Here is a 23,146-nt window from a genome sequence, read left to right on the forward strand (position 1 = left end):
GTGGGGGCGTTCACAAGACCGATGATGATGACCATCCATCAACAGAGGAGGAGGTCTGAGACATCAACTCTCCAATATACAATGCTGTTCCAGTGACACCATCACAAATGAGAATATTTACAGGCTTTTGGGGTGATGCCGTTCATAGTGAAAACTTTAAGGTGATGCCGTTTAGTTTGACAATTTTTTTTCCTGATACCGTTCAGTGTGACAACTTTTATCCTGAGGCAGTTCAGTGTGACAAGTTTTTTTCTTAGGCCTTTTAGTGCGATGACTACTTTTCATGTGGCTGTTTTGTGCAAGTGTGACAGAGGTTTTCCTGAGTACTGGAGCCTCTCTCTATCTGTCATTTCATATGTTGTACCACTGAAACTATTTTGAGGGGAGTGCAGCTTTGTGGGCAGCTCATGTGTGCAAACAGACCCTCGAAGACTTGTGCACAAACTTGCATGTTACGTGCAACTGAACAAGCCAGTGAAACAAGTGCATGCATGCAGCATTGAGTTGAGAATTATGTATGATGGTCACTTATAACAATTGCAATTAAACATCACTTTATTTATTTAATTATTTGAAAATGAAAAAGTGATTAAATGAAAATACATGAGAATAGTTCCCCCCACCAGTTCATGTCATTTGTCATTTTAAACTTTGACATAACAAGCAAGAGTATTTTCTGTTTTGCAAAATTTACAAAATACAACATCCAAATCTGCCAAATATAAAATATAGTAGTCTATACATTTTACAATATTCATAAAAACTTTTTCATATGATGACAATGTCAGAGAGAAGTAGAAGTAAAACATGAATGAGTCACAAAAAGGATGGGATATTATGTATATATTTAGATGCTCTGATACTTTCAAACATACTATAAAGCTTCATTCAACTGGTAGGTTTCAGCTCACATCAGATATATATATATATAGCTGCACTCCCTCTCTAACACAAAAGCAGAAACACACTCTCTATAAGCACCACTGTGTTTCCACAGCAGAGATAATCAGAGGCTCCGAGTTTTTCCCATTTTGTTTGAGATGTGGACTGAAATAGGGGAAGATCTCGCCACCGAACGAACACTTGGTGAACGAGTAGATGTGAGACTGAGTCGTCACGTCGTAGAAGGACACAAGACCCTCCTCGTAATCCACAAACACCCCCACCTTCTGAGGCTTCCGCTTCAGGGAGAGGCTGACGGGCGGAGCTGACAGGGCGGCGTACCGTTTGCCTTCGTAATGCACCGTCACCCAGTAACCGTTGTCCGGGTTCAGGGAGAGTTTCCCTTTACGGTTTGCGTCACGTCTGGCCACACCCAGATCCCAACCGGTCTTGTTGCTGACCTCCACCTCCCAGTACGACCTCCCACTGGTCAAGCTGTTGAGCCCCAGGATGCTGCCGTGCATGTTAAACCTCTTCGGAGTGTCAGGAAGTCCCTGGGTCATTCCTCCGTCTCTCACTTTCTTCCCGTCATCAGAGAGAACGAGGCACTGATGAGCTGTGGTGGAGTCCAGCTTCACATCCACTGCAGAACAGACGATGGGAAAATGGAAAGACAATCGTGATCATCATATCATACAACACAAATATAGAGTTGCACTTAAACCCTTAAACTTTTCTTCAAGATAAAGTGTTCAGAGAGGAATTCACTTTTGATTAATTGGTCACTTTCCCCTAGCACAAAACACTGTATGAGTGAAGGGCCACTGGTGTGAAAATGTCATAATTGCTGTGTGATGTCTTGGGTAAAGGTCCTTGACCTTTGACCTTTGACCACCAAAATCTATTCACCTCATCCTTGAGTCAAAGTGACAATTTGAATTTATTCAAATTTTATAAAGGTTGTTGATGTTGCATTCAGGAAGCCAAAACCATGTTATATGAAGTCACTGCAACCTTGACCTTTGACCTTTGGCCATCAAAATCTATTCTAATCATTAGGGACAGGCTGTGTCTCTTCATTTGATGTCCTGATGAAGGCCTGCTCCTCACACCCCCTAGTACCTATCCTTTACTAACTTTAAACACGTTAAGTATTGTCATTGCTACGGCAATAGGAAACCTCACAACTAGTGTTTGCCAGTTTGACATTTGACACATTTCTTTTAGAAAACATGTAATTTTATGAATATATTTTAGATCATTTGTGGAAATTTTGACTAATTTTCAGGCAAAATTATGTTAACGCTGCTCTTTGATGCATGGGATGACATATCAACTCCAAATACTGCACAGCACTAAGGCTTCAAACGTACCTGCAAACGTGGGAATTCTCATGAGCTCTGTGAAGATACAAATAATTTCAAGGTGAAAAAACTGAATCCAGATAATGATTTAATGAAATACAACCCCTGATAACCAGAGGGAGAGACTCACCAACAGAACAGAGCGTCTCAAGTTTCCGACGAATTTCTTCCATCATGGCTGAAGTTGTGGTTCTCAAGGTACCGAAGGAGAATGAAGTGTTGACACTCACGTTTTTCCAATCTCCAGGTTTGTCCAAAGGAATCTGTGTGTGATTGTAAAGGGGGAAAGAATTAAAATCACTTCATTGTTTCCTGTTTGTGCCTTTAAGTTTTGTTTAAAACTGCCTGTGTGCGTCGTCAGGTTTGGAGATCACCTGCAGGTCTGGGTTTTTATCCAACTCCTCAATGCTCTTCTTCAATTTATCAATTTCTCCTTCCAGCTTCTGGACCAGAGCTTGTTCCTCTCGCTTTATCTTCTGTCTCCTAATAGTCGTAGAACAAGAAAGAAAATGTCTGATTGATCTGATCTGATCTGATCGATCAGTGTTATTGTGCTACACTCTGAGCTACAAAGGACTGACCTCTCCTCCAGAGGCTGAAGGGCTTTCTGCCGAGCGCCCTCCACAACTTTGATCACCTCGGAGAACGCGCTGTTGATCTCCAGCCACTCGGCATCCAAGCCAACCTGAAGAGGACAACAGACCGCGGAGATTAGAGGTTCCATATTATGTATCAATCTGAATAAAAACCACAATTAGTCACACTTTACCTTGCAGCCTTTTACAGATGATCTGACTTCTGCCACCTGGTTTTTCCTGATTTTGAGTTTATGCTGTAACTCGGCCCTCTTACGGTCTTGCCTTGCCTTGAACGAAAACACAACACAACACAATGAACACACAACAGCATGTGAATGCAACATGTGTCTACAGCCATGCTAGCAGTTCTGTAGTTTACTATGTTTCACTTCAATCCAAATATGTTAATTTCTTGATGGCACATGAGGAAAATCCAAAGATCCAAAGATTCACAAAGTCTAAACAAGGTACACAAGGAAACAAGGGTGGTACCTTTAGTTGTTTTTGAATCTCCTGCTCTCTCTGCCGTTCTTTCTCTCGTTCTTTCTCCAGCTCTCTCTGCCGTTCTTTCTCTCGTTCTTTCTCCAGCTCTCTCTGCCGTTCTTTCTCCAGCTCTCTCTGCCATTCTTTCTCTCGTTCCTTCTCCAACTCTCTCTGCCGTTCTTTCTCTCGTTCCTTCTCCAGCTCTCTCTGTCGATCTTTCTCTCGTTCCTTCTCCAGCTCTTTCAGCCGTTCAAACTCTCGTTCCAACTCATTCTCGTTTGGACTGGCTGTTGTTTCCTGAGCTGTGTTTGGTGGAAACCCTAGGACCACTTGCTGAATCTAAAAGGAATAAAAGCATTAATTCTGAAGCATTGGGCCTCATTGATACTGTTGTTTATAAGTCGAACTAGTCCTACTTACGTGATACACAGGGTTAACCTGGATTTGGTTCCCATTGTGGCGTTGAAACAGCGAATCACATGTCTGCTGCACCTGCTGGGCGCCAGTGGAGAAATCAAGAGCTCGACGAGCTTTGTCCGACTTGGTGGTGGTTGGAAGAGAGCGCTGAGGAGTCCCAAAGACTGCAGAGAAAAAAAGGTCCCAAATAAAGCTGCTTTCAATTGTTTCCATGTGTGTGCTCTTGTTTTGTTGTGCATTACAGCAATTGCAATACATACACAGCTGGTTCGTCTCATTCACTGTAACATCTGCAGCTGCAGGATACATCTGGCTGGTGAAGGTCTGCGGCACCTGCACGTTTAGAGGTGGTCAAAGAAAAGTAAAGAGTTGATCATGTTCACTCGACAGAACCATAAAACCATTGACTTATCTGCCAACTTTCATATTTTATATCATTCTTGAATAATGGACAACAAGTTACGTAAAATTACATCATGAAGTATTTGTAAATGAGAAGCAAAAGACACAGAAAGATGAAATAAGAATTTTATACAGTAGTGTGTTTTTGTGTGTTCTTATCGGAAATCTATTGCACCTGCGCATCAGTGTTGAAATCAAGTCTTTGATGAGTTTTGTCCGAGCTTCCATCCATCTGTATTGTTTGCTGCTGATTTTCAACCACTGCAAGGAAACAGGAAAGTTCAGTTAAAAACAAAGCAGTTTGTTTTCCAGTGTGTTACTTCCTGATAGGCTTATGAATAGATTCATTATAAAAGGGCATTGGATTAAAACTCACCTGACATCCTAGAAGTGGAAAATATATCCACGGAAGGCTCATCTTGTTTTTGTGGCGTCATATAAGTTAACTGAGGAAGGGAACTGTTTGCTCCCCATCCTTTGTCCTCAGGGATCCTCTGGCTACATCCCATCATCCCCTGGAGGCTCAGGTCGGACATGTTGAACATCTGTAAACATTTTTTACATTTTTATATGTCAAAATGTGACTCAATAAAGAATATATTCTGATTACGGTCTCTATGTCCATTCTACTTTACATTGGGAAATCCATCTCAAAGCTTAATGTCTTTTTAAACTTGCGACATGTTTGTGGCCTTCTATAATTTCTCATCTGATCTTGATAATACCTCCTCCTTGACTGGAGTACTGCTAAATGGTGTGCTGTCCTTTTGGTCCGGATTCCTCCAGACATGAAATTGTTTCTCTGGGATGCTCATTATGCCCTTCAACTTAGGATCTGTTTGAGAGATAATGGAAGAATTTTTTTTCAGTGTTTCTATGCATCTTTTGGGGTATATAAAAGGAACATGTTCAGTTAAGGATGAAGACAGAAAATTAATTGTATGAAACTCACCATAGTTCCAAGGTGTGGTGAATATATCCAGCGCAGGGTCTTTAATTTGAGGTGACATTAAGGTGAAGGGAGGAAGGAAACTCAACCCATTGTTCTCTGGGATGTGCATTCCCTTTGGGGTACATCCCATCTTCCCCTGGTGAATTCTCAGGCCCTGGTAGGACGTCGTTTTGGACCAGCCACAGTGGCAAACCTGGAGGCTCATGTTGATCGTGTCAGGTGTCTGTAAACATGGATCAGAGAAAAGGAATCTTTGTTAAATCTACTGGAAAATCTCTAAATCTTCAATTTATAATCATTTATGTGCTGCCAACCTGGATGTGTACTGAGATTAGAAGGTGTTTAGTCGCCCTCTAGTGGCACTGAGTATGTAGCACACTCTGCTGCACGACACTGGAATAGTTCCTGATGCAAATTTCTGTACACACAGACATAAAGCTATAAAACCAACCAAAGAATTGTCATTATCCCAAATCATGGAGCAAGTCCGATCAAAGTTTATTGATCCTTTGAGAAACATTTTGCATTAGCTACACTCAAACAACAAGACCAGGAAATTTACAATATCACTTTAAAAAAAAAACAATACTATTCCCTATTCTTCTACCTGCTATCACACAATAAGCATGGGTGGACTTGGGACTTCGTCAGTTAATATTAACTTAACACATGTGCATCTATAAATAACTTTAATTGTAGGAAACATACAGATATATTTCACCATGACACCTTGGTACCTGTATACCTGTAGGCTTCCTTGTTCCTTTTATTTTGTACACACCCAGAATCCTGTGGTATACAGGTTTGCATGATAGACCTGCCCAGTTCTGCTACAATTACTCCATATAGTGTAACCATCAGTCACGAGTTACATCTATATTGCTCCTTCGCATTTTGTCAAATATAAATAAATGTGCTTAAAAAAAAAAACATGTCTCAAATTCATGTTCAAATTATAAAAGTTTTGTTTTGTTTTATAATTTGATTGTTTCCCTCATCACCCGGACATTATAAGCCACTATTATTCTGCAGCAACATATAACTTTTCCTGTTTATATTCCTTCATAACCTGACATATAATTAACATGCAGTATGACGATATCACAGAGCGTAACTAAATTTTAAATAACATGATGTCAGACGTCCAGTTGCTTACCTTCCTCTGCTGCTGCTGCTCTCTGCTCCTCTGACTGAATACTCTGTTGTTTGTTTCCTGTCGCTCCTCTTCTCTTCACCTTCTACTTTTTCAGTTTCGTTTCGTGCAAAACTAAACAGAGGCGCCTGTTTTTCCATTTACTTTTCATTTCCTACACCCAGGTTAATAATAGCTACCCTTTTAATGTTGAACAAGACCAGGTAGTCATCGTTTAATTGTTTAATTCTTGACGTAGGCTACTACAGCACAGGTATACACAGGTAAATATGCAATGTAAAAAAAACAACAACAAAAAAACACATCCCCAGATCCCTAATAAAAATTGACGAAATAGCAAATCTGATGTTCATGCCTATCAAAAATACATTTATAAATCTAAACTGGTTCAGTTTTTTACATAACGGGTTATGTGTAAAACTGACTCCAAATCAGTTTTCCAATATACCCTTCAAGTCTAACAGTCAAATTGGCCTATGACAGTTGTGAGATAATGCTAACCTACTGATATTTAGCCAGTCAGCAGTTTAGCATTCAGCTAAAATACAATAAAGCAAAGATACAGCTGCAGTATTAACAGCAGGGTTTCTAACATTAGCCATTGCAACCCACTGGTCTTATCAGACCAAATAAAGCTGAATGTGGCAGTGAAACACCCCAGTATAAAGCAATGGTGTGTTTTGTTGCTAATTAACTTTTTTTTCTTAAATGGCCCTGGCAAAAAGCATGTGGTTATAACTTTGAGTGACAGACTGTTATGTACTTAGGAGCTGCAATAAAGCATAAGAACTCACCACCACCACCCTTATTCAAACATCTAACTGGTTTCTTTTCACAACAGCCAAGGCCCATGGGTATTGTTGTATTTTGACCAGTCCAACATGTACTGTAGCCTACAGATTACAGAGGAAGCCAAAGACTTCTAGTAAACAATGTAAAATCATTAAAAGCATAAAGTTAAAGGACTTTTGTGTTATATGGAAGAGTCCAGTGTTTCTATGCTGCATAGCTAATATTGAGGATATCATGTAAAGAAAAACATTGAGTGGCAACACAGATAAAAAGAAAATACTTCCACAACTGAGCAGTGGTGACTTCTTAGCTCATACTGTAGTGGCACCATTGTGACCTGAAAACAAGATTTACCACTTGATTGTATTTTGTCTTTTGAACCCTGGAGTCAATACAATACGATTTACAGTAGACCCATCACTTGTGCCAGTTTTCTTTCTCTTAGTGTTTCCCCTTTGGCCGGATTGTTTTCTGGGTTGTAGCAGTCGAGAACATCCGAGCCATTTCTTTCACCTGGAAGACATGAAACACTCAGCGTAAAGAGGACCTATAGAACCTAACATTAAACCAAAGTGTGCATGCAACAGCTTCAGAAATAAGGAATAATTGAAAGATGATAATGACAGTATTATAACCCAGATAGGTCACAAAGAGATGGGTAGGAAAAATATAACAATACAACATTGACCCTCTCTGTGCTCCAGCAGGCCTCTCACAACTGTCATAACAATGAAGTGACTAGGTGTTCAACCTGTGACAGTGGTTGTTTCTCCTGTGGTGGGCCTGCTGTTTCCTGGGTTGTGGTTGCTGAAAACATCCGGGCCAGCTCCCTCACCTGAAACATGTCAAACATTCAGAAACAAATTACAATGACACTGACCATAAAAAAAGAGGTTGTGATGAATTTGTGTTGCTCCACAGCACGCTCCAGTACTAAAGGAGGTTTCTTTACCTTCAGGCCAGTGGTGACATCAGGATGAGTAGTTTTCACTGGAAATAAAACAGAAAATTGCAGTTTCATGTTCAAATTATTGTGCAATTTCCTGTCTTTGAACACACCTTCCTTCTACATACATGATGCGGGTTCTTCTTTTGTTGTGGCTTCTGCTGCAGCATTTGCCTGGTTACTACCCACTGACTCGGGCACAGTCTGTTAAAAAGAGGCAGAGTTTTACAGATTAATTTGCTGTCAAACTGATTAATGTATGTCAATTTCAGTGCATGGTTTTCCTGTGGGGCATAAATTAATGCTTGGGGTGTTATATATCCTAGGGTAGCAACTTGTGATGTCAGAAAACTGCGCAAAATGGGTCCAATACAGTCAAGCAATCAATCAAACTTTATTTATAGGGCACTTTTCATGCATGGATAAGCCGCCCAAAGTGCTTTACACAAAACTCGCAGATACTCACATGCACACACACACAGTCATGCAGAATTACTGTAACAACAATTAAAAACATAGAGAAATTAAAAATATTGACGAAACGCTATCCTGCACTCAACAATTTGAGTGAGGAAAGTGAGGAAACACCAGAGAGTAAAAGAAGATAAACACAGTAACAGAGAAATGTCAGTGTCACTGTGACATAAAATGTCTTGTTTTGTACAAACAACCATGGATAATCAGCACAGATTCAATTCACATTGATGTAAAACACAGAAAACAAGCAAAGCTTGCAATGGAAAAGACAAAAATACTTTACTAAACTCTTGGGCAATCTTCTGTGTGCGCACCAACTGGGCCAGATGTGGCATTAGCATTAAGAAATCATTGCTGTATATGAGCCAGATACAGGAAGTGGAATAGGGCAGAAAAAAACAGGAATGTGATCTAAGTATCAGATTTCGTTTCCCATCTGGGGAGTTATTTGTGTGAAAAGTGATTCAGATTATCAGTGACAGCCAAACTAAAATCTCTAGGACTAGGAAAACATGCTGATTTTTTATTTATTTTTAAGTATTTAAGGCTTCTATGTCTTATATGGACAGTACAGTTTGGGAGAGACAGGAAATAAGAAGACAGAGAGAGGGGGACTGACATGGAGTAAAGGGCCGCCGGGTGGAATCGAACCAGGGCCGCAGCAGTTAGGACTATAGCTTCTCTCCTGCTCAACCCACTGAGCTATACAGCGTCCCGAAAGATTTAATACCAACACATCCAATACTTGTTAAAATATTTGGGACTGGACAACAGTGGTTGATCGACACCAGTGGACGCTCCCATGGATACAATACAATAGACACACTGGTATTGTACCTGTGATGGTTTCTGATCCTGACCGTCTTTCTCCTTTGGTTGGACTTTTTTGGTTTGCCAAGCTGCTGTGGCTGAAAACCTCGGAGCCAGAGGCTTAGCCTGAAACATAGGTATGCAAAATTTAGGTATACATCAAATAAAGACAACTTTAGAAGAATATTGTACATTGATGCAAACACACAAGATCAGAAAGAATAAAACAAACCAAAACCACCATTGTAGGGAAGTGAAATGATCTATAGAAGGTCTACAACCTGTGATTCTTTGTGTTTCTCTTGTGGTCGACCTGCTGTTTCCTGGGTTGTGGTAGCTGAAAACATCCGGGCCAAATCCTTCACCTGAAACCATTTTTAAGTACAAAGATTCAAATGATAATGTCACAATCTGCTACTAAGACGACTCTTTTATTGTTGGATATTTGCGTATTTCCTGTTTTATTTTGAAGTTCCATGTGTAGCTCAAGGTCGATTTGCTTCCTGTATTTGTTCTCTTTCCCTCCTTGTGGATTGCCTGCCCCACCCTTGTGTCTTACACCTGTGTTTGATTACATCCCTTGTGTCCTTTGCCCCCCTGTGTCTCCGGTTTGGTTTTGTTTAAGGTTGGTTTTCTTTCTGTCTGCATTTTGGGTTTAGTTTCTTGTACCAGACAGATACGACCCAAACATTTGCTAAACTATAAACAAAGAAACCAGCCTTTAAACTGTGTGGTTAATGTTAACAAGTGGGCTTCAAGTAAACCACATGGATCCGGATGCTTATGATGAAAAGTTTTCAATACAACATTTTCTAAGTATGTCAAAGAGTGGACGGTACCTTCATGCCTGTGGAGAAATCTGGCTCAGCAGTTTCACAATCTGTAAAGAAAAGACCGTGAGTGATTGATTTTCCTCAATATTGAGCAATTTCCTGTGTCCAGTAGCCCGTGTCACTACATACATGGTTTGGGATCTTCTTTTGTTGTGGCTTTTGTTGTATTTGTTTGGTCAGTACTTGTTGAGTTGGGCCCAGTCTAGTAGAGAGAGATCAAATCGCTGTCGGTCTAATCCTCAAAGAGATCCATTTACATTCATATCAAACAGCTTCTGGAGATTCAGTGTCAGTAGGATTAATTCTCTAGGGTCTATGAATGTTTATGTAAGATTTAATGGCAACACACATCCGTGGTTGGTTAGATATTTCAGCCTCTTGGACATTACCATTGATACACTATACAACAGATGCATTAGCAGTGTACCTGTGATGGTTTCTGATGCTCCCTGTCTTGTTTCTTTAGTTGGGCGGCTGTTTGCTGAACTGTGGTGGCTGAAAACCGCTTCGCCTGAAACATGAGACATTTAATCCAATAAAGAATGCTGCCTTTGTTTTATGGGTGGATTTAAAGCCTTCTTTTAAAGGAACTAAATATGTTTTCCTGTTAGCTAATGTTAGCATAAGCAGCTGTTTACGTAACAGTCTTGAAGAAACATGTATGATAATGAAGTTTGATGCTAAACGCACAAACACAGATGTTTACTCCACTTCTATCACTACTTTTCTTCTATGTATAAGTGATAGAAGTTTGGTCAGAGCTAGCTGATTAGCATGCTAACTGGGCAGGGTTCAATCAGGGTTCAGTTGTGTGTTTGTGTGTTGTCCTGCTCAGAGAGCACCGACCTTTGTTATCGGATGAGATGAAGTGCAAGAGCTTCCTTCTACACTGGGATCTGCCGCTACTGCTGCTGTTGTTGTGTTTTCTTGGTCAGTACTTGTTGATTTGGGCACAGACTGTCAGAGAGAGAGAGACAGGTTTTTAAAGTTTCAAGTGAAGTGATTATTGGCTTTTAAGAACAAATGTGCATTTTTTTGATTTCAGTATGTAATCTGATTAAGAAATATCATTTGGTACTTCTGGTGATTTTTACATTCTTGGCCTAAGAAACTGTCTTCTTGAGTGTTCTTGATTGAATCTGCTTGTCGTTTCCTTCACTAGAGCACTGACCTTTGTAAGCAGACGGGCTGAGGTGCGAGTGATTCCCTCAACAATGCGATCTTGTTGTGTTGTGGCTTTTTCTTCTGCTGCTGCTGCAGAGTTAGTTTTGCTCCTGGTACTGGTTGGATCTGGTATGTTCTGTCAGAGAAAGAAAGAAGGACTTCCAATATTTGAACTGTTCCACTTTTGACAATTCTAGTTTAAATTTCACAAATCAACTTTCTTGTTGCCAAATGTATTGATTGATTTTTTTAGGGTTAGGGTTTACAGAAAACAGAATTCCCAGGAAAGAACAATCACATTTTTTTGTACCTTGCAGGGTCTCTCTTCTGCTGGTCTGCTCATTTTTTCTTTTCTCATTTGAATTTTCTGCTGTAATTCAAGTTTCAGTGTCTCTTGTCTCGCCTTGAACACGGCATACACACACACATGAAAAGTTATGTTAACACAAGGCAAGGCAATGCAATTTCATTTGTATAGCCCATTCTTACAAACAGTTTGTCTCAAAGGGCTTTACATAGCATCATAACAACATCCTCTGCCCTTAGACCCTGTGGAATACAGGATTTAAGTGCTGAAAAGCATAAGATGTGTCCCTACATAACAATGCACATAAACAGTTTTTAATATGCTTATTTAATTTCTCTTTTACATCACACAATGCCCTACTGAGCAAATGCAAATTTAAACCTAAGAGTATATTTATCACCTTATCATTCCTGTCTTTCTCCGTTGGCTGCATTGCTGTTGCTGAAGGTGGAGTTGGTGGCGACCCCCTGGTCAATCCATTGACCTGAGGTTGATGATATGAGGATACAGCATGAGAGATAAATAATCCAATAAAGAAAACAGATTCACGTAGCAAGACTCCATGTCTTGTAAGGACCTCATTTGTTTAGGTTCATGATGAGAGATTTCCATTAAATCTGCTTCACCTGCACACCAGTGGAGAAATCCGGCAGCTGATACACTGGCTGTTGGTTTGTGGCTCCTGGGTAAAACATTGTGGCTCTTCCTACAGGAGGTGGTGGTCCTGACATTGTGGCTCTTCCTAAGTGAGGAGGTGGTCAGCATATTGGCATTTTTAACCATAGTGGTTTTAAATTTAACATATTCTCAATAATGTCATAATAAACCTGAATTCCTCTGTACATACGTGATTTGGGTTCCTTTGTGATTCTGGTTTCTGTTGCTCTTTGATTTTCTATCATTGCTCTGTTGCTTCTGTCTGAAATCTAATAGGGATGTCAATGTCACTAAAATACTTAGCAAGAAAATCACATTGTAATATACAGTCTAAAGCAAACAGTTAAAGGGATAGTTCACCCTAGAATGATATTTCGCTCATTATCTACTCACCCTCATGTTGACTAAGGGCTGGAAGAATTTCCAGAGTCCACCGTCCCTTCTCTGTGGTTCGCACTGATACTGAGACCGACTGAGACTCGAGTCGGTCTCAGTGCGAACCTTGCGCATGCGCGCTGGCAGCGGAAGACCGGACAACAGACACTAGGAGCTAATGCTACAAACATGCTTAAAATATAGACTTATTTAATTTTTTTCGGGACAATTACGCAATTTGGGGCTTCAGCACAAGACGGACATTACATACGAGCATCATGGAGGTATTTGGATGTTTTTTTGTGTGTGTTTTTTTACGAAGAGCTCTGGTGTCCCTTTGCAACCGTTGCATTGAAATGCACTGCTACGCCAAGACCCCCTGTAACTCAGAGAAGGGACGGTGGACTCTGACAATTCTTCCAGCCCTTAGTCAACATGAGGGTGAGTAGATAATGAGCGAAATATCATTCTAGGGTGAACTATCCCTTTAAGTACCTGTGATAATGCTGGATCTCTTCTCTCTTTAGGGCGGACCGCCGGTGGTTGAGCCATCGGAGGCTCCCTGACCAATCTGCTCACCTGAAAGATAGCAAAGCCAGGTGGATGTTACTTTTCATCATGTGTCACTTTGAAGGCAGAATTTTAACTATTTGTGAATCTGTTCTACCCGTGGAAGTGTGGAGAAGTCCTGCTGCTGCTGATAGGCTGGGTTTGATTTTGTGGATCTTAGGGAATAGCGCTGGGAAGCAGCAAAAGCTGTAGTGAAAGGATCCAGTCAGTGCCAGCTTTAGCATTTTTATTCTTTCTGAGGTTGTTATTTTCAGTCAAGACGTTGTTTTGGATGAATTATGATGTTCATACCTGAATTGTATCTGTTGTTTGTTGTGGCAACTGCAGAGTTTAGACTGTCCATCCTACTTGGTGCTTTTGGCAAATTCTATCACATTGAGGGGGAAAGTTGGAGATCAGATATTATTGGATGTGTCCGACACGTCCCAACACAAATAGTTTTTAATATGCTCATCTCATTTCTTCATGTCTTGTAAGGACCTCATTTGTTTTGGTTCATGATGAGATATTTCCATTAAATCTGCTTCACCTGCACGCCAGTGGAGACATCCGGCCGCTGATACACTGGCTGTGGGTTTGTGGCTCCTGGGTAAAACGTTGTGGCTCTTCCTACAGGAGGAGGAGGTGGTCAGCACATTGGCATTTTTAACCGTGGTGGTTTTAAATTTAACAGATTCTCAATAACGTCATAATAAACCTGAATTCCTCTGTACATACGTGATTTGGCTTCCTTCCTGATTGTGGTTTCTGTTTCTCTTTGATATTCTATCATTCCTCTGTAGCTTCTCTCTGAAATCTAATAAGGACGCCAATGTCACTAAAATACTTTACGCAAGAAATGACATTCATAATATACAGTCTAAAGCAAACGGTTAAGTACCTGTGGTACTGGATCTCTTCTCTCCCTTCTCTCTTTTCTCTCTTTAGGGCGGACCGCCGATGGTTGAGCCATCGGAGGCTCCCTGACCGATCTGCTCACCTGAAAGATATCAAACCCAGGTGGATGTTACTTTTCATCATGTGTCACTTTGAAGGCAGAATTTTAACTTTTTGTGAATCTGTTGTACCTGTGGAAGTGTACCTCTAGATGAATGAAGTAACAAATCAGCTTTGAGCTACAGTAAATGCACAATTACTTTGAAATGCTAAACAAATGCATCATGTTTAGCTTGATCATCAGGATTCGCCCTCTGGGCATCATGAATGACTGCATAAATAGTTTGCAAAAACTCGTACCTCCTCCTCGTAATACAGTTTCCTTGTTGACTGACGTCTGGTCTCCACTTTCACTTCCATCTCCCAAAGTTTTTGTGGGTTGCCACGCTCTGTTTTTGGGATCTTCATTCCCTTGGGAGTGCATCCCTTCTTCCCCTGGTGAATTCTCAAGCCTCGATAAGTCGTCACTTTGGACCAACCGCAAATCTGACAAACATGGAGACTCTGAAAACAAAAAACAATGTTAGTTCCGAGTGCACCGACTCTTCTTTTAAATCTAATTGCTGTCTCATTCCACTTCAACTGATTTAGCCTCATCGTGTTTTACTTGTGACAATTTCAATACGTTTTGTTTGTGGCAACAATCTTTTCATTTGTGTAGTTCTGTGTTTTGTAACAATATACATTTGTTCAGCATGTAACAGGTTAAAGTAAATATTCAGTATTGTCCAGACTTGAATCACAGCCTTTCATAAGTCAATTTACCTTCTTCTCCTGTATGTCTTCACGGACAACCTCCGGATTTTCTTCCAGCAAGCAAGTATAATGACAGGACCAGTCATACACGTACCTCTCTACAGACACCTGCTTATGGTACCTCCTCTTATGTTCTGTGTAAAAGTCATCAGCCATGGCTATATTTCTATCTATCTTCCAGTTTAATCTTTTCCACCTTTCGCTGTTGGACAGTGTCTCTCAGGACGATGTTCACACGTGGGACTCTTCTTAGAGGCGTATTGCACATGGGACAAACCTTTTCAGTGAACTCATAGCTGAGGTCGAGACATCCCTTACAGAAGGAGTGGCCACAAGTTGTAGTGACAGGATCCTGAAATATATCCATGCAGATGGAGCAGGTTATGACTGCCCAAAGGAATTTTCCTTTGTAATATTTGTCTAAAATGTTCAGTTCATAACAAATTAAAGATACTATGCAATTTAGGCCACTGTTGCCACAGGTACAGGATAAAGCATGCTAAAAATAGCACGCAAAGTTATTTTTGTGATTGTCTAATTACACAAGATGACTACTGTTTCTATATTGACACAAAAATATGTCAGTGATTCATAAAGATATGCATTTCAGTGATATGTCGGAGTGCAGCAGCTGCAGCACTCCAGGTTGTGAAAGTGACAATTTTTCTTCTTTCCTCTACTGTATATTTTTTATAATGAATGTATCACTTCCCTTTAAGTCTATTAGAGAACTTGCTTACATGAACATAGGCTGAAATGTTATTTGTCTAAAAAGTTAGTATTTAAGAAAATAATTTTCCTGTTAACTAGTTAAATTTAGGGGAAAGACAAATGTGTTCTCAGTTGAAACACTTAAGTCGAGGTTAAACAATCTTAGCTCTTACAAAAGAACCCTAAAAGGACATCTGAAATTCTTGTATCCACCTACTTATCACATTTTCTCATACTCCATCCCTCTACCAAAAACTGGTGCCAAATTGGTTCACTGCTTAAAGGACAGACTTTCAAGAGAATAATTTTTTTGGATGAAAAATTACTTCTTTTTTTTATGCAACTACTCGTGCAACTCTGCCCCACCCAAAAATACCTATTTTACACACTTCATCGGACTTAAACAAAAGCAAATATTAATGAAAAAAAAAAAAAACTAACTAAAACTTAAAAGGCATCAGCGGGCTTTACTCCCTTTCATCATTTGTATTGAACGGACAATAAAACGTATTGATGTGTTACCTACCAGGTGGTGGTCCTCCTCTCTGTTGAGTTGTTACCTCTCTGGCACTAACGGTTCTCCCGCGCTGCATTTGTACTGCTTGTTTACTTTCAGTTTCGTTTCCCGCCAAAAAGGGATACAAAAAAATGTATCAAAAAAAAAAAAAAAACCGCCAAACGCCTACATCTGTCTGAAATGAATCCGGTCTCTATAACAAAAGGTGGTGAAATACTCCTATACTGACACGCTTCTCCGGTCATGGTACACTGTCATGGGTGAATTATTATTCAAGCCTGGAGTTGCATTTGAGTACATACTGTAAAAACACTACTTTTTTTTTTTTTTTTTTTTTTTTACATATAAGACATAGTCTGTCAAAAATATCTTAATAAAGCTGTGTACCTCCCTACTGATACACCTCTAGAAATATTATTTTGTTAGTGGTGAATTAGATAAGTAGAGGCAGAGATGGATATTATTTGCAAATATAAATTATTTATTTTGATTTTGAGATTAAAAAACATACAAAATGCGCATTGGAATGACAACACACCACCAAATCACTAAATACAAATATATATTAATGTGATTACATTCTTCCTTTTCAGGACTGACTCAAAGTTTTTCCTTAGCACCAGCAGTTTAAAAAAAAAATAAAAAATAAAAAATAAACTTTCTTAAATGCAAATTAATTTACCAGAAACATGGTCTACACAAACAAAGTAGTGCATAATTGATTACATTTAATCATCATCGTTTTAACAATTCATTCATCATTCATCCTTTTGCATTTTAATTGCACACTCATGACTCATCCATGAGCTGCTCAGATTGTTTCACAGCAGAAATAATCAACGGATCACCATTTTTATCATCTTGTTTGTCATGTGGACTGAAATATGGGAGCAGCTCAACCTTAAAGAGACTCTCAGTAAAGGAGTAGATGTGAGACTGAGCCGTCAGATTGTAGAAGGAGACGAGACCCTCCTCGTAATCCACAAACACTCCCACCTTCTGAGGCTTCTCGTCCGGACAGAGAAGAACCGGTTTCGCTGACAGAGCCGCGTACTTGTCGCCTTCAAAATGCACGGTCACCCAGTAACCGTTCTCTGGGTCCAGGGACAGTTTCCCCTTGCGGTTTGCGTCACTTCTGGCCACTCCAAGGTCCCACCCGGTCTTGTTGCTGACGTCCACCTCCCAGTACGACCTCCCTGAGGTCAAGCTGTTGAGCCCTAGGATGCTGCCAAACGTGTCAAATCTCTCAGGTGTGTCTTTGACTTCCTGATTCTCCCCTCCATCCTTTACCTCCTTCCCATCTTTGGAAACAACAAGGCGTTGGTGTGCAGTGGTTGGATCCAGCTCTACGTCCACTGTGAAGCACAAACTCAAAGTAACTATATGATCCCAACAGCAAAGTGTATGTTCCCCAAGGTATTATGAGAAAGAAATTGCTCACCTGTAAACTTTGGAACTCTCTTAAGTTCTGTGAAGTGAATACATAGTTTTAGATCAGTAATGTCAACATCTCAGTTTTCAACTTTTCCACAAATAGTTTAGCAGTTACCAATGGATGTTAGTTTCTCCAGCTCCTGTTGAATTTGTTCCAACATTAGTGTTGTGATCTTTCTCATTGTCCCAAAAGACAGTGATGTGTCCAGCTCTATCTCTGCCCAGTCTTTGATGTCACCCAGGTCTTGGAGAGATGGGTAACTCTGAAGAAAGAGAGACAAATAGATCAACCAACAGTCAGCACTACCTAACAGAATTTAAGTAGACAATCCAATATAACTTTGTCTCACTTGTAGGAAAAGGATGTGATCTTCAAGAGCAGATATACGATCCAGCTCAGAGATAGTCGTCTTGAAACGACTGATCTCTGCTTCCAAATCCTTCTTAAGGTCATCTGCCTCTTTCTCCAAAACCTGCCTCCTGTCCTTTAGTGGTTGAAGAGCTCTTGCCTGGGCTTTCTCCACGATCGTAACCACAGCCGTGAACACAGCCTCAATGTCCCACCACTCGCTCTCCAGCTGGTCCTGAAAATGGGAGAAAATCAAGCATTATCTATTTGACATTTGAACCTCCTGTTTTGTCTCAACAACAGATGCACAGATGCCATACAACATGGCATCAAGAACAAATCCTACTTCTACAAAATGAGAACAATTTGACTGAATTTATTGAATGATTCTGGGGGGTGTTTGGTTTTGATGAACTATACCAATCCTCCCAGTGGTGATTCTGTAACTTCAAGGGACTTGCATGTATTGTCATGTTGGCATAACTGTAATTACTTTACAGTTCCTGTATTCAACTGGCATAATGTGTGCAAAAGCAGAAAGTTGTTCTACCAGTTTTGACAACCTGGTCTGATTTGGCTCTTCACTCCAGGTGATATGAGCATCAGTAATGGTTGTCTGCTCACCTTGCAGTGTTTTAGAGCTGTCTTAACCTCATCCAATTGTTCTTCTCTCTTCTGAATTTTTGCTTCCAATCCTGTCTTGGCGTTGTCAAGTTTAACCTGTGGTAAACAAAGAATAAAGCAAGTCATAAACATTGTAAATGTGTCAACAAAAGCTTCAAGTAAGCACTACCTTTTAGGATTTGGGTTAAATTGATGGCTTTCCATAATGTTTATTTACCTTCTTCTTCTCCCATTCATCCTCAGTAGAGACGACCTCCTCTGATCCTTCTTCCATACAGCGAACACAAATGCATATGTGCTGCTTCCTGTTGTACAGCTCTAAGGGGCGTCCATGCTTCAGACAGGCCCTTTCATCCAAGTCCTTCACAGGTGCCACCAACTTGTGACCCTTCAGCCTTTTGGTTGAAGAATGATTCTCCAGATGGGTCGAACAATACGAGGCAAGACATACGAGGCAGGACTTCACGGCCTTCAGCTTCTTCTCCATGCAAATGTCACAGGCAACTTCGCCATCCTTTCCAGTGTATAATTCATTATTTTCCGCTTCAGTCTTTTTGGGCTTTTGCTGTTGGACAATGTCCCTCAGGACGATGTTCACCTGTGGGATTCTGTTTTGAGGCTTTTTGCAAAGGGGACACATCCTGTCATTGTAATCAAAGCTGCAGTTAAGACATTTCTTGCAGAAGGAATGGCCACAGTCTGTAGTGACAGGTTCCTCAAATGCATCCATGCAGATGGTGCAGGTTAGATGCTTCTCCATTGAGCAGGTCTCACTGGATGATGCTGCAGCAGAGGCCATATCTGTTTCAAGAAAGTGACCGTGAGGTATAAATATGATACAGCAGTTAGGTCTCAGTCCTCCCACTTCCAACATTTCATAGAAGTTCACCATTGACAATTTTGGAACAATTTGTTAACATTATAATCAGTAAGGTACGCACCATCGCAAACCAGTTACATACTTTTGAGTGTATTAAATTGACTATGGTTGAACTCGTTGTGTATTAATTCACACATTAAAAGGATTGTCTAATTTCTTCACACCGCGGTTCAAATTTAATCAAGTATTTATACTTTAATGTGTGTGAGGGGTTTTATTTACAAGCCATAGCTGAGTGGGCTAATATCGCTCGTCCGCAGGCATTGCCAAGGAACCCTGCTGTGTCCACGGAGTAGCAACTCTGCCACAGCAGTTGATCAGTGGATGGAAGTGAGATGACAACTTAACGTTTCATTACTCTCTTGCCATTATGGTAAATAAACAGTGAAATAAGATATATTCTGAGTCTCTTTTGTCATGGTTATGAACTAGCGGTTGAGTCAGCCAGAAATTTGTGGGCTTCCATTATCATTTTTTAACAGACACCAATCAGAATTGAGAATTCACCCGAACTATGGTATAAAACAATATAAATACTAGAGGAACCAAATCCTGAAAGACTAGATTGCTTTGTCGTGAGAGAATTCCTGGCAGCTCATTTAAGGGCTCATTTCCTGTATACGGGCTGTGTGCATTTCTCTGTGGACCAAGGCTGACACTTTTATACTTTATAAAGCAGCTTTTGGTTTCATTTACTGTACATCTGCCTTTATATTATACTAGACCTTTAAGTTTCCCTATTTACCACAGAACTCAACGGGGGGGTAACTAGAGCGTCTGTTGTAGCTCTGAGAGTAAACCCCTATAATAATAATAATAATGGCTTGGATTTATATAGCACTTTTCATGGCACCCAAAGTACTTTACAGAAACCATTATTCATTCATACCACCTCCTCACCAGTGGTGGAATGAAGCGTGGCTACCATTTTGCGCCAAACGGCCCCTCCGACCACCACCAAACATTCATACACATTCACATGGGGCAAGGTGGGTAAGGTGTCTTGCCCAAGGACACTACAACAGCGACTGGGACAGAGCTGAATTTAAACCGCCAACCCTCTGATCATTGGACGACCCGCTCTGCCACCTGAGCCACTGCCTCCCCTAATTAGTTAGTTACTAGACAGGGTAAAATTCAAAAGTAGAAATGGCTTCTCTGTTTTCTGCTGCCCCATGAAGAGCACAAAATATTATAGTTGATGATGATGAACCCCTATTTCACCCAGAACTGTGTCATCATCCCAGTATTCATGTGCAATTTAACCTCTAGTACAATGTCAGCATCAAGCACCCCATAAGACACCCCTAGCTGTAACTGGCAGCTTACAACAGACACTGAATTAACAGGACAAAGGTTGGGTTATAAAGGTTAATAAAATATACACGTTACATTACGCAAACATAATTCATCTTTTAATTCATTCATTCATCTGGACACACTTTTAAAGCCAAAATGACAAGGCATATTTCAACAAGGAAACACTAATAGAATTACACTCTGGTACTATTGTAGTTACTACAGGTAACACACCTGCCAAATGCGACAGCCTTGTGTGTTTGTATGTGTTAAATTAAAAATGGCAGCAACCTACGAAAGTGTCGACACCCAAGAAACGAATGGCAGTGTGAGGTAAACAGACCTCTGAACACACAACAGGTGATCATGCAGGACAGTGAATAGAGAAGTGCCTTACACTATAAAGTCACAGTCACCTGAAGTAAAAAATAATCATCCATAATTCCTATTTAAAATCTGCATAGCTGATATAATATTATAGGAAATATAGATGAAGAATATATTGTTACCTTTTAGCTATTTAGATGCTCCTTAACTCCCAGGCTTCTGTCTGTTGAACTGTTCCTCTTGCCTTACTCCCGTGTGGTGTGTGCATGATTGTGCAAGTGTGTGGTTCCTTCCTTCGGGACCTCCTCCCTCTGTTAGGTTTCATTTCTGTTCAACAGCCCAGTCGTTCATTTGCTTTATTCAAAGAGGCATGCAAACAAGCTATGACTCCGTGTGTATGTTTGTCCCCTGCAGGGCATGTTGCATGTTGAGGAAGTTGGCACAGATGAAATAATGTACCTCCTTAAAGGTTTTCAGATTCATGTGTACAACACTGTCTGTTTCCCAAATTTGACTGATGCTAGACCAAGAGTGAAACCTTTACCGTGAGTTTCACTGTCAGTTTCTGAGTCAAAAGCATTGACTCCTACGCAATATGAAAGCACTGATTTGTGTCACTTATTTTCAACAATGCACTTTATTGTACAAATACAGTGTTTGACGTTAAAAAAACATTGGAACAGTGAAATTCTGAACTGCATGTACAAACACTGTTCTTAAAATAAATTACATTATCCACCCATGCATAAATTACATTCATACAAAATATTTTCAGTGAGCATTTGGCTATAATCTGGCTCCAGATGAGGTTTTGAATTTAGTGAACTGGCTTTTTTTTTTCTTCTTTTAGTTCAATTCTCTGAAACTAACATCGTCATTCATATTTTATTTGCACATGAGGACTGTTTTAAATAGAAAAAAAACTATTCTAAATACAATTTAAGAGGAAATACATTCAAATTAACCTGTTAAAGCAAAAGTTTGACATTTTGAGACATACATGTCATTGCTCTCTACCAAAGATTAAAGATCAGCACCAAGGTTATCTGTTTTAATACGAGTCTACAGTTATCTTAGCTTAGCAAGAGTGGAGAGACCATTGGAAACAGCTGGTATAGCTCTGTCTAAATTAATGGTTAAGGGCAATGTCTTTGCAATGAGAAGTAATCTTGGTTTGGTTTGTCTGGGAACTGCTCCGTGCCAAGAAACGGGCCGACACATTATCCCCACATACACTCCAGTTTGTACAAATCAAATGAAAAATAATGTGATAAGTAAAATTTCCAGGTGTTAGTGAGTGAGCAAAGCAAAAAGGCTGCCTGCTGTATCATAAGTGGTATTGATTAACTCAGTTAATCCTCCCCTGTATGTGTATCTTACAAAATGTGAAACTAACCCTTTAAAGCAAACACATCACCCAACCCAGAAGAATAGAAAGTAAAAAAAAAGACAAATAATCTTTGTTCCTGTGTTCTCAGCAGTGAATCAACACTGTTTATGCAGAGGTAGCAGTGTGCAGAAATGTCTGCGTAAACGGCTCAAAGCCTGAATTAGAGGCCCAGTGGTTGATGACCAGAGTTAAAATGTCACAAAAATGTAAACAGCTGATTCATGTGTTTACTGATGTTGACTCGTGACCTTGGTGCAGACCTGCAGGAAGTGGAGGTGGTCGTCGGTCTGTACGAGCTGCTGCATCTCCGAGTTCTTCCTCTGCAGCTCTGAGATTTCTTCCTCAAGCCGTTTGATCGTCTCTTTATTCTGCACCCGTGCCTCCTTTGGATTTTCTCCACAGTGCTCCGCAGAGAGCTGGATTCCCTCCACCTTACTCAGCCTCTCTTGAATCGCTTGCTGAAGTTTCATGCTTCTCCGTCTCAGCCTAACCTGCGGGAAAAACTGAGCATCAGTGACATGTGACAAGCTGCAGACACAGTGTAATTTGTCTAAAATGACACTAATGCTCATGTCAGTGTTGTGTTCTTCTCTCAGTGCTGGGTCTGGGATGTATTTGTAATCCTGACTACACCCTTGTGATTGATATCAGTTCAGTCTTGGTCTTTCTGACATCTGATGCAAAACAGACCTTAATTTATGTCATTTTGAGACGTTCAATACAGGGAGCTTTTTATTAGAGCCAATTATTGTCTGTTTCCT

At 40.3% G+C, this 23,146-nt stretch overlaps 2 protein-coding genes and 1 long non-coding RNA gene across 5 annotated transcripts; all 3 read right to left on the reverse strand.

The window, feature by feature from the left end:
• Nucleotide 1: 1 nt before the first annotated feature.
• On the reverse strand, nt 2-21,295 carry LOC311001893 (uncharacterized protein). The gene is made up of 23 exons (XM_083993072.1): nt 21,178-21,295; nt 18,707-19,290; nt 18,490-18,585; nt 17,867-18,100; nt 17,632-17,779; nt 17,524-17,550; nt 16,879-17,437; nt 15,051-15,150; nt 8,098-8,173; nt 7,775-7,858; nt 7,438-7,536; nt 4,852-4,961; nt 4,503-4,671; nt 4,302-4,387; nt 3,985-4,057; nt 3,728-3,888; nt 3,317-3,646; nt 3,016-3,111; nt 2,828-2,931; nt 2,621-2,729; nt 2,377-2,509; nt 2,256-2,282; nt 2-1,525 (listed from the first exon to the last, which is right to left on the reverse strand). The coding sequence occupies exons 2-23, from the start codon at nt 19,286-19,288 to the stop codon at nt 972-974; spliced, it is 3,957 nt and encodes a 1,318-aa protein (XP_083849198.1). The 5' UTR covers nt 19,289-19,290; nt 21,178-21,295; the 3' UTR covers nt 2-971.
• Nucleotides 7,834-11,642, reverse strand: LOC311002222 (uncharacterized protein). Of its 3 annotated transcripts, XM_083993508.1 has the most exons (10): nt 11,564-11,642; nt 11,261-11,389; nt 10,936-11,046; nt 10,517-10,600; nt 10,219-10,291; nt 10,096-10,136; nt 9,538-9,621; nt 8,098-9,382; nt 7,976-8,013; nt 7,834-7,858 (listed from the first exon to the last, which is right to left on the reverse strand). In XM_083993508.1, the coding sequence occupies exons 1-8, from the start codon at nt 11,609-11,611 to the stop codon at nt 9,170-9,172; spliced, it is 783 nt and encodes a 260-aa protein (XP_083849634.1). In that variant the 5' UTR covers nt 11,612-11,642; the 3' UTR covers nt 7,834-7,858; nt 7,976-8,013; nt 8,098-9,169. The 3 variants fall into 3 exon arrangements, with proteins under 3 accessions (XP_083849634.1, XP_083849635.1, XP_083849636.1); XM_083993509.1 differs by having other exon boundaries at nt 8,098-9,621; XM_083993510.1 differs by lacking the exons at nt 7,834-7,858; nt 7,976-8,013 and having other exon boundaries at nt 8,133-8,173; nt 9,284-9,621.
• LOC311002233 lies at nt 13,080-14,598 on the reverse strand. The gene is made up of 4 exons (XR_014596230.1): nt 14,399-14,598; nt 13,454-13,529; nt 13,260-13,348; nt 13,080-13,171 (listed from the first exon to the last, which is right to left on the reverse strand). It is a non-coding gene; the product is annotated as an uncharacterized lncRNA (long non-coding RNA).
• Nucleotides 21,296-23,146: the final 1,851 nt, after the last annotated feature.

The sequence above is a fragment of the Trachurus trachurus genome, assembly GCF_905171665.1.
Source record: "Trachurus trachurus genome assembly, chromosome: 18".
Taxonomy (NCBI): Eukaryota; Metazoa; Chordata; class Actinopteri; order Carangiformes; family Carangidae; genus Trachurus; species Trachurus trachurus.

What these genes read in the sequence shown, in the direction of transcription:
- LOC311002222 (XM_083993508.1), bottom strand. Translation starts at nt 11,611, where the DNA reads ATGAGAAAAGAAAAAATGAGCAGACCAGCAGAAGAGAGACCCTGCAAG. An exon ending in CATCTCATCCGATAACAAAG is followed by an intron (nt 10,601 to 10,935) that starts GTCGGTGCTCTC and finishes CTCATGTTTCAG; the next exon opens with GCGAAGCGGTTTTCAGCCAC. An exon ending in AGAAACACAAAGAATCACAG is followed by an intron (nt 9,383 to 9,537) that starts GTTGTAGACCTT and finishes CCTATGTTTCAG; the next exon opens with GCTAAGCCTCTGGCTCCGAG.
- LOC311001893 (XM_083993072.1), bottom strand. Translation starts at nt 19,288, where the DNA reads ATGGCCTCTGCTGCAGCATCATCCAGTGAGACCTGCTCAATGGAGAAG. An exon ending in ATGAATGGGAGAAGAAGAAG is followed by an intron (nt 18,586 to 18,706) that starts GTAAATAAACAT and finishes TGTTTACCACAG; the next exon opens with GTTAAACTTGACAACGCCAA. An exon ending in GAGAGTTCCAAAGTTTACAG is followed by an intron (nt 17,438 to 17,523) that starts GTGAGCAATTTC and finishes TGTGCTTCACAG; the next exon opens with TGGACGTAGAGCTGGATCCA.